The following is a 10814-nucleotide window of genomic DNA, read 5'->3' as shown; positions in this document are numbered from 1 at the left end:
CTCTCTCTCTCCCTCTCTCTCTCTCTCTCTCTCTCTGTGTGTGTGTGTGTGTGTGTGTGTGTGTGTGTGTGTCTCTGAAACCAGTGCCTTTCCTGGCTCTTCTCCCATAGGGTGAAACTTTGTTATCCTGATATACATCATGAAATGTGGATGTGCTAGCAGGGAGCACCAGGGAAAAGATTGCTTGAAGTTATTCATAAACTCCTCTTTCAGCTCTTTATTCTGAAGTCAGAGTAAAAGTCATCATTATAAACTGGGATGATTTAAAGTTTCTAGCATCTTCCATACTGTCACAGTGGACATCAGTTCTAGACTTTTTATTATGGGTTCAATTTGCTGCACACAGATAATTTTAGGAATTTTGATTCATAATTCCTTGGGGATTATATTTACAGGAAACAGTGTCTAGCCAGTTACCTCACTGTCTCTTTAGACAATCTGGATTTGAACTGGATGAATTTATTCATGAAAGATGCCTTAGTTTCATTCTTCTCTACTTGCCCCGAGATGGACCTCTGAATAAGCAGGTATGAGTTCAAAAGCTAAGGTTAATCGGGAGATGATTTACAGTGGTACTGTTTATTTGAATTGGCTTAAATTTGGATGCAATTATTTTTAGCTTACTTAAATAAGTTGTTCTTGACTTGACCTAAAATGATTTCTTCCTACTTTCTTTTCTAAATCCACTTACCATCCTATCTATAGGAGCAGGTCATGTATCAGTGTATTTAAGGAATACTTTATCTGGTTCTCCATGGCTATGTGTTAGTGGTTTATCTTATTTTATTTACTTTATATGAATGGAAATATACTTTGCTCATGGAAACATTTTTTACAAATTCAAATAGTGATGAACCCATGTTTTTAACTAGAGTTTCATAATCTGAGCTGCATGGATAGCTTTTACAAGCCTCTAAAATAGAATATAAAATCGTATCTATACATCTATACGTGTGTGTGCATTGATTCGGAGAGGAGCTATGGCTTTTATCAGACTCAGCAGCAGTTCGGGAAACCCACTTCTCCCAGTTAAGAGCTTTCTTATTCTTTCTTTCACATACTTTTCTTATAATACATGGATTTGGTCCTTAGACTAATCACACACCATTCTTGGCATCAGAAAACGTGCAGAGGTCTTCACATGATGCCTTCAGTAGAATGTAATTTATACAATAATATTCTTTTTTTTCAAGAAGCAACATGAAATTTCTTGGTTGAAAATCTTCACTTAATAGTGAACTTAATGCTGAAGATGTCTGTTACATTTATAATGTGACTGAAGTCATTTTAATTACTTTGGACTTTTTATCATCAGGCCATTATTTCTCTAAAACTTACAGGCACATATTGTTAGCAATCTGGCTTTGAGAATGTTCTATTTTTGTAATAGGCTTTTATGGTTATATTTTAGAAGCAGATAAAATTCTGGCAGTATACTTTAACCAATCAGAAATGTTTTTAAGTTTTCATATCTAATTCAACATTCTAAATAAAAAGATTTGCCTTGTAATAATAAAAATAAAAGATACAGTCTATAATAATAATGACTAAATCTTTAGGGAAATTGACTTTCCCATGATATAGTATAAATCTACATTTTATATACCAACTTTAAACAAAAATATGGCTAATTCTATAACTCACATATATTTCAGATGTAACAATTCCCTTCTACATGAAGTCCTCATTATAGAACCTAATTCTCTTATCTGAATTTTAAAAACAAACTCCTAGATGTTCTTGTGGATATTTCTTCCTCCATGTACCAATTCCTTTCATGTTCCCTTCATCCTTATTCAAAATCATAAGCATTTAGAAGTATCTGTTACCTTTACCTTGTAATTTTTCTGTAGCTTCACCTTAATTGGACAATAATGTGCATAATCCTTAAATTGGTGTGCAGACATATTCAGATACATGCCTTCCTTGTCTGCCAACTCCCCCACATTTCTGAGCCTGTGTCCTGATTATTTAAGCCTCTTCTAGTTAGATACTCTATTATTTATAGCTGAAAAGCTTTTCTGTAACTCATTCAACTTTGTATGCCAATAGTTCTCCCAAGGTTTGACCATGCAGTTGGTAAACAGATGGCCAGGGAAGTGGATGATCTGAATAGGATAACTTTATAACAAATATAAATAATAGTTAGTCAGTGATATATTAAAGAACTTTTGGAAATGTTACCTTTTTAAAAATTGTCTTAAAATACATAGGTCTCTTTGTGTGTCTGGGTACTCTCAAGAAAGTGGCAGTTACAAGGGGTGAACAAAATATACCGTGAATATTTAAACAGAAACGCTATGCTGCCATGGACCTGCATCAGAAAACATCTACTCCCCTCAAGCTTAGAACACAGTTATGCCATCATTCTTGCCACTTTCTGAGGCAGTTCTGAAGTCTTCTTTTGTGTCTTTATGAGATCCAATCAAAAATACGGTAAATGTTGCTGCCAAGAGCCATCTAATGGAAAGACAGGTTCATAAAAACATGACGGTGTGTCCTTCTCCACCTTTGTCATCAGATCTGGATCATGTGACTCCTGGCTCCTCCCCAAAATCAAAATGACCATGAAAGATAAACATTTTTAATAGATTCAGTACACCAGGCAACCACTGTAGAGCAACTAAAGACACAAAAATGAACTTCCAGAAATGCCTCAGAGAGTGATGGAGTGATGGAATAAATGTGTTCATGAAGGACTAATTATGGAGTCTAAGAAAGGGAAATATTTGAGGAGAATTAATGGCAATATGTCTTTCACTGTAATAAATCCTTTAAAATTTAAACACTGACCATATTTTTTATCACATCTCTAGTAAAGTATGCCTTGTACAGTATATATCTAATTGGGTATCAGCTTTCCTTCTTGCCCAATGGACAAATGAATCTATAGAATTCCTAACGTTGCTTTTGGTTTTGTAATACTTTTTGTAAAGAGAGGCACATATAATCTCCCTGCAGAGAGGTACGTATTATGTAAGTACACAAACAAATATGAAATCTCAAACGACTGAGGGAGCACAGCATTTTTTCCTTTGGAATAGAGTCATAAGTTGCAGATTAGTAATCATTTCCAGACAGCATTAATCGGTTCGCCTCCTTCACCAAGCTTAATGCACTCTGCCAGAGAGAGTGTGTAATTACAGTATCACTTAGCTCAACTACAAATTTAAAGCTCCCTTTACATCTTGATGCAGAATTTATTTTGTCTATTATATTTTATTACAGTGCTGTCTTCCTTGCTATATTTTGCTTTCTTAATCAGGAATTTGGATGGTGGAGATCTGTGTGTTAACATGCTATTTTTTTCCATAGCAGTGCAGGCTAAAATAATCTCTCCCAAAGGAGTAAAATCCAGCAGAGAAAACTGAATTAGAATAGTGAGGTGAAGTTCATGTTGAGCCAGAAATAAAAAACAATATAATTTAATTCTCTGGATGCTACTATGGCAACTTACGCCATAACCAACAACAGAAATGCGTCTCAGGCAATACCTACCTGCCATCTGAAGTGATTTGGAAACCTGTGGCATTTGAAAGTTCCATTATCACACCTTTGGGTGAGGAGGGACTGAGGATTAATTTACGGATGACCAGAAGAATCTTCATGCTTATAATTATAAGTTATAGCATCTAGCACTATAAAATGTAATGGCAGATAAATTTTAATGAGTAACGAGAATGTAATATGAAGACTATTTGAGGATCAATTTACCACCTTGAACTCTAATAGTTGAACAAAGAACTTAAGCCTTCTCAGATTAATTCTGAAAGGTGTTGAACAACTTTTGTTGTGATACTGAATACATAACCTTCAACATAAAAAATAAAATAACTTAGGGGGCAGCCGTCACCCTGTCAGAGTGTCTTGCTAGTATATACCCAGTTTTGTTTAAATTTGACTTTTACTTTTCTCACCACAGATTTTTGTGAAGCAAAAGCGGTCAGACATCCTACCACTCCATCCTTAAATAAGATGTTCTTCATTACAACATATTGAAGTTTCTCAAAAATTTCCTTGTGGCTAGCTTTTTGCTCTTTGTTTTGATTTTTGGTCATTTCACTTAAGAAAGGTTTCCTGATCCCAAATTATTATCCCAAAATTCATAAGTAGTCTCTCATATTCTTTCTATTTTTTATTTTAAAAATAAAAGAATGAAAACATATTAGCAAACAGACACTCATTTACAAAATAGCACAAGAACAATATGAGCAATACTGAATTACAGACAAGGTGACAGGAAATTATGGTTGTTGTATTATATATTGATACCTTCAAAGTGGTTACTCAGGAAAACACATATAGACATGCAAGGTTAATCAAATAATTAATCATTAACTGTTCCTTTCAGTAAAGTGATAGAAGTCAGTAGTACAACTATGTTAGCTATCCTGTGTGTGTGTATATATACATATATATAATTTCCCCCTTCTCTCTTTTCTCTTATCCCTCATCCCAGTTGCTCTTTACTTTTGAACATTTTCTTTTCATTTCACAATGTCTGTCATACCTCCTAATTTTTATTCACTCTTTCAGGTTCTTATACTAGTGAGACAATACATTGCTGACACATGCAGGTCTGATTTATTTCACTTATAAGTGTGGTCTCTAGTTGTGACCATTTACCTAGAAAAGCCTCAAGTTTATCTTTCCTTATAGCTGAGTAATATTCCATTATATAAAAATGCCACAATTATTTTATCCAAGCCTCAGTGGATGGACATTTGGGTTGTTTGGAGATTCCTCAGCAAACTAGATGTAGAGGTCCCATTTAACTCAGCTATTCCCCTTCTAGGTATTTTCCCAAAATATCTGAAAACATCATATCATAGCGATAAATGTACACCCATATTTATGGCGGCACAATTTGTAATAGCTAAATCATGGAAGCAGCCCAATCTCATATTCTTTATAAAGTTTATTTTTTATTTATTTGTTTTCATTGAGTCTATACTGAACAAAGAGTTGGTTGAGACAGAGAATTGTTCCTCCTTTGTCTACATGAACATCTATTGTCCGATACAACTTCTTGACTCTTTATTTTGTCATGGCTTTGATTGACACTTCTGACAAACCATAGAGTTGCACATGAACATTTACATCATTAGAATATATAGTGAGCTTACAGCAAGTCTGAGTAGCTATCAGTGGACTGAAGTCTGCAGAGTGGCTGAGGATATGGCTCAGTGGCACAATGCTTGCCTGGCAAGCACAAGGTCATGATTTTCCAGAGTGTTATCTCTAATCACAAAAATCGAAAGTCAGGTCAAATACCTAGGAAATTGCCCATATCTTATGAAGTTAAGAAAATAGGAAATATTCTGGAATGAATGAAAATACCACGTGAAAACTGAGACACAGCCCAAACAAGAGATTTTAGATTGATCTTTTTTCAGTAGAAAATTTTAGGTTGGCACTTACTTTCTTACAACAACTTGAACATTTCCATTTTTGTGGATCATCGTCTCCATTATAAAGTCTGCTGCTATATATACTGGCAATTGAAGGGATTTTTGGACAGATTTTAATATTTCTTGCTATATTTGGATTTAAAGCAGCTCTTCTATGTGTATTTAAATTTAGATTACTTTTCCCTCAGTGGAATTGAGGGACTCCCTCTGTCCATGGCTTATCTTTCTTTGGTTTTGAAAAGAGGGCAGTGCCTCTATCTTTTTTCTCTCAAATTAAAATAAACTATATCTTCTCATTTTACTTTTTGTGTTTCCCCTCTCTCATTGTTTTCCATACCTTTCATCTCTCTAGAACTTATTCTGAACAGAATCTTCTGATGTATCTTCAGTTCTTAATTCTCTTCAGCTCTTTTCAATTAGCCCTTAAGTCTAAGTATCAAGTTGTGACTTTGGTTATTGTGTCTTTAAATCCCAGATATACTTGACACGTTTTTCAATATTATAGTCTACCTTTATAGTCTGCAACACCCTAACATGACTTCAAACTTGGTTTATATCTCTTAAACTTTATAAGCATAAATATATTACAGTTTGTGTTTGATAATGTATTTGCTACAGTTGCTGTAGTTTTGCACCTTCTTCTTATGGTTCTTTTGTTACTTGATAATATGTAATTTCATTATGTACCTGCTAATATCTAATAATGGGTTATATCCACTGGGCTCCGGAATTGTTAGAAATAAGTAATGAAAGTCTAGGATATTACCAGTTTTCCAGGAAAGAATTTCAATTTGCATCTCCTAGGTACAGCCCAGTTTTACACCATCTTAACGTAGTTTATTTTCTTTACATCAAGAATATTCTAGTTCATATTTTAATGATTTTGTGTACTCCGCACAAAATTTCATGACTGTCAAGTCAAGCAATGGCAGGAACTTTCTGTTACTGTTTTAACTCAAGTATGTTTAGATCAGCATAGTTACTGAGGGAGCATCATACTAGTGTTAGTAAGGAGATGGAAATGGGCACCTAAGAGGCTCCTTCAACTCCACAATACACAAAGCAATTCTACACCACCAAGACCATCTCCTTGAATATCAGTAAACTTTACCAAGCATCATGACTGGTCTTCTCTGTTGTATAAAGGCTCTAACTTCTTGTCTTCAGCAGTGTCTAAACGTCTCACGCATACATTCAAGATGCTCCTTTTCTAACATTTTACATGTCTATAATGAGCCTTCTTTTTCTCTCCCATTGAGCTATATCCCAAGCCTTCTTTTTCCTGGCACGAATCAGCCCCTTGTTCCACCGCTTTCTCAGTGTCCCTTAAAGAGCTTTATGATCTTCCCAGGCTAACTCACTGCCTGTTCTCTAAAGAGTTTCTCCTCCTCACATAAACAAAGTGTGTATCTGTTCTTTCAAAACCCCGTTCTTTCCTCTTCTAGTTTTGGGGGAGTTATGGTCTCTCAAGTAAACTTTATTTTTCCAAAGTTAAGTAACAGTTCTGCTGCCATTTGGTACTGGGCAGCAATTACTTAAATTGTTCTGATGTCTTAGGAAATGAGTGTTTGCAAATCTTAACTCACAATGCAGCATTATTAGGAGGCGGAGCCTCAGTGATGTGGTTATGCCAGGAGCGCAGAACCCTGGTAACATGCGATTAGCATCCTCGCAAAAGAGAGCCAAGAGAGCTCGCTAGCCCTCTGTCATGAGAAGACAGACTGAGATGATGGATAGCTAAGAACCTGGAAACAGATTCTTTCCAGGTACTGAATCAATTACTGCATTCATGTTGTCCTCACAGCTCCCAGACTGAGCGCAATAACTGTCTATTTTGTCAGTCAGTCAGACCATGGTACGTTTGTTACAGCAGCATGAACTAACCAAGACAAAGTACATATTTTGTCTTCTAGTGAGACTGTATGCCATTGAAGAAAGCATGGTTCCAAATGTTTTTATAACCCTAATATGGTGCTATGCCCATAATAAAATCTTCATCTTATTTTAAATAAAATATACAATAATAAGAATCAACAGAATTACTTAGAATTTTGTTGAATTTTATTGACCAAAAGGCCTCCAAAATTAATATTGATATATTTACCATGACTCAAAATTAATGACTAATAACCACAGTAACTTACCCTTATTTTGATGGTGAAAATTCATTTGTGTTAAAGTAACTCTGTCATTGATATGTTTCATTGCAAAAACATAGATAACTTCTGTAAGAGGCCCCAAGTGTTTTGTGCATTTATGACTAATTCATATTACTTTAGAGTTATAGTAAATCATCAAGTACTTACCGTCGTCGAAGCTGTTTTTGTGGAAGAAGTTGGCTGTGTCATGGTCCAGGGAAGCACATGAATAATGACCGTAGAAGTGGCTGACAGCTGACCAGCTTCACTCCCACCTAATTCATCAGTGACTTCAATAAGTAACTGGAAAGTCATAGGGGCCTGAATTCCTTGAAATATATCATACTGGAAATCCTGCCTGGTGGCCAGAGAAGGGGGATCAACACCCAGTCTCTGAAGTGTGAATTGATTATTTGTATTTCCTGAGGATGATGAGGTACAGAAATAAAACTGCATTAGGCATTGTTTTATGATTTTACTTTTTTTGAAAAAAATATAGTTCATATGTTTACAACTGTTACAAAAAATTCATGAATGTCCTGTAAAATAACACAGAAGTGATGTATTTGAAGTCACGTGTCTTACCTCCTACAATTAAGTAGCTGAGATGCTCCTGGGGAGAATCTCTGTCTGAACAGTTGAGTTGAATAAAAGGGCCTTTAACAGTGGAATAAATCCGAGTTTCCAAATGTGGTGGATGACATACGGGGGGCTCGTCGTTCACATTCTACGACATTAAGGTATTAGCTCTATAAGCTGTGTCTCAAACATCTTGCCATATTTAATAAATTATTTCTTAAAGTTTTATGATGCATTATTTTCCCCTTCACAGTATTACTTTAGTATATTTTATGCTCAAATACACATGAAATCTTGATTTTACATTTGAAGAATATTTGTTAATAGCTCATCACAAAATTTTTCTTGGTTAGAGTTACCCTAAATTCCATATTTTTTTCTGATTTTATGAAGGAAGAATTTTTATTTAACATGTTTATTTCTTGTGTAATATTGCTATGCCAGGTACTCATGAAACGTATGATATTATTACATTTAAAATCAGATTAAAAGAGCTGGGGATACTACTCAGTGGCACAGCACCTGCCTGGGAAGCGTGAGGTCTTGAGGTTGATTCCTGGTACACAACAAAATTAGATTAAAAACTTTAATTTCATCTACTTCAGAAGTTTCCTTCATTACAGAAAAAAATATTGCCAAGTAAGCAAGTCTAGAGGAAACATGTTCCACTGCTGGACAGGTTCACTTGTTAGGAACATTTGCTTTTATTGATTTCATATCTGTTTGCCTGCAAACTCAGCATTCTGTTCTGGAAAAGCACCATTTCTAGAGCATGCAACTACATTTCAAGCAAGTAGATGGTTTCAGTCATTAGACTCAAAGGCGAATGTCTCTAGAAACATTTGTATGCTAAGACTGATCCTGTCCTGGGGTACAAAAAACACCTTTCTTGCTATCATCTCTCTGTTCTTTCTCATCTGTAACAGACACTGCTAATCTATTAAAGGAATCATTTCATTGTGTCTTTCGTTGCCAAAGCACAGGGATAACTTGTGTAGGTTTCCAAAAACTTTCTCTATTTCTCACTAACTCAGGCTGCATTGCAGTGGCAGCCCCTAACGAACACAGGAGTTCTGGAGTTGTCTCCACCGTATGTGGCCCCTCGAGGAAGCCCCTGCCAGGTGTTCAGAATGGAACGGTAAGTGACACCAAAGAGTCCAGTAGCACTCAGCCTCTCTCCCTTCCCTTGGAAATTCTTCCTGTACATCCAGAGCACCTCCCCTCGAGGCCGCTTTCTTTGCAGGTGGTGCACACAGCAAACCTGCATCCTTCGCTCCCTAAGGCGCAGACAGCTCCTTGGAGGTCATGAAAAGCAACTTGCTGCTACTGACCACCTATCTTAATGAGTAACAGCTCCTTTACATGAAAGCCTGGCCCCTGGAAAGCAATTCTCATTAGTCTTCTCTCTCTCCAAATACTGCTAAAAGATGGGAAAGAGAGTATCTGTTGTTTTTTTAATAGTTGCTTTAGCAATAGTACATAAAAATAACTATCACTATCATTTATTGAATGTTTAATGTGTAAACCATACAGTAACCCTACAAAAATCTAGTATTTTGTAATAGAAAATGAAATACCCTAAGAGAAAATTTCAAGCTTAGACATTTATTGGATGGTAGAAGCAGAACTCAGAAACATGTTGAATCCAGAGTTCAAAATGTTTACCCAGCTGCTGTTTCTGCTATATAATACTTCTTTCTACTTAGTCCTGATCAGTTTACACCATTTCCGTACTAGCCTGTTTCTGCGTGTGCTAATACCTTCGACGCCTTGGATGGTATCCTCAATGCTGTTAGTCATAGGAAGGCTTTTCTTTGTCCTCTAAGTAATGCCTCATTTTATGTGCACCCCTAAGATCTCCTAATTTAAGCAACCGTGGTTTGTATGCTTTATAACCTCTTCATATTTGACCTTAAACATTTAGTTAAATCCCAAGCACTTTTCCTTTTCAATCAAATATTAGTTTTCTAAATCAGCCAAACATATTCTGAACATTTTTAAACTGAAATATTGGTGGTAAAACATTTTAAAATCAGTACAGGCATCCAGTTTTCTCTATGGGAAGGAAAATCATTACCTCGGACTCAATCTAAATTTTCACTCTTTAAACAGTTACCATTTCTATTTCATTGCAAAGGAAAAATAAAAGGAGATTATTGGAGAAAATGTGTTTATGAAATCAAATACAGACAGAATTGGAGGCACGAACCGAAACACATTGCAGAATGGACAATCAATAGCTAAGGTTATATGCAGGAAGAATTTATTTCAAGTTAAAATACTTATTCTCAAGATTATCTGCTATTGTATGTTCTTGTACTCTGATTTTCCTTGCAGTACAATAAAATTCAGAAAATTATTTTCCAAAAATTATTTTCCTTTGGGAGAGAATATTACATTAATATTCAGGTACACTAAACTCTACTTATTTAAATCAAAAACTCCCATGCTGTTACTTAATTTCAAGTTACATTTAAGGTCTCCATTAGGAAAATTATAGCTTTTCCATGTAATGAGTGCTTAACTGCCTAACAAGGGATAAACTGAATTTTTCAGGGAACTGTATTACCTGGATTAAGTGGGTTGTAGAGCTCTCTCGCTTGGAAGAGTGATGCAGCTGAATTAGATCAAATGTAAGCTAGATCTCTCTCTCTCTCTCTCTCTCTCTCTCTCTCTCTCTCTCTCT

General features: G+C 35.5%; 1 protein-coding gene across 2 annotated transcripts in view; it reads right to left on the bottom strand.

The window, feature by feature from the left end:
- LOC102004045 (protocadherin Fat 2) overlaps positions 1–10814 on the bottom strand; it is a 94339-nt gene that overhangs the window by 21770 nt on the left and 61755 nt on the right. For both annotated transcript variants that reach the window (XM_005377194.1, XM_005377195.1), the window contains exons 18-19: positions 8135–8276; positions 7718–7971 (exon numbers count right to left, since the gene is read on the bottom strand). In XM_005377194.1, coding sequence (XP_005377251.1) covers positions 7718–7971; positions 8135–8276 — 396 coding nt within the window. The remainder of the gene's footprint in view (positions 1–7717; positions 7972–8134; positions 8277–10814) is intronic.

This window comes from Chinchilla lanigera, unplaced genomic scaffold (assembly GCF_000276665.1).
Source record: "Chinchilla lanigera isolate Chin_1 unplaced genomic scaffold, ChiLan1.0 scaffold00009, whole genome shotgun sequence".
Taxonomy (NCBI): Eukaryota; Metazoa; Chordata; class Mammalia; order Rodentia; family Chinchillidae; genus Chinchilla; species Chinchilla lanigera.
This window is presented reverse-complemented; position numbering and strand designations above follow the sequence as displayed.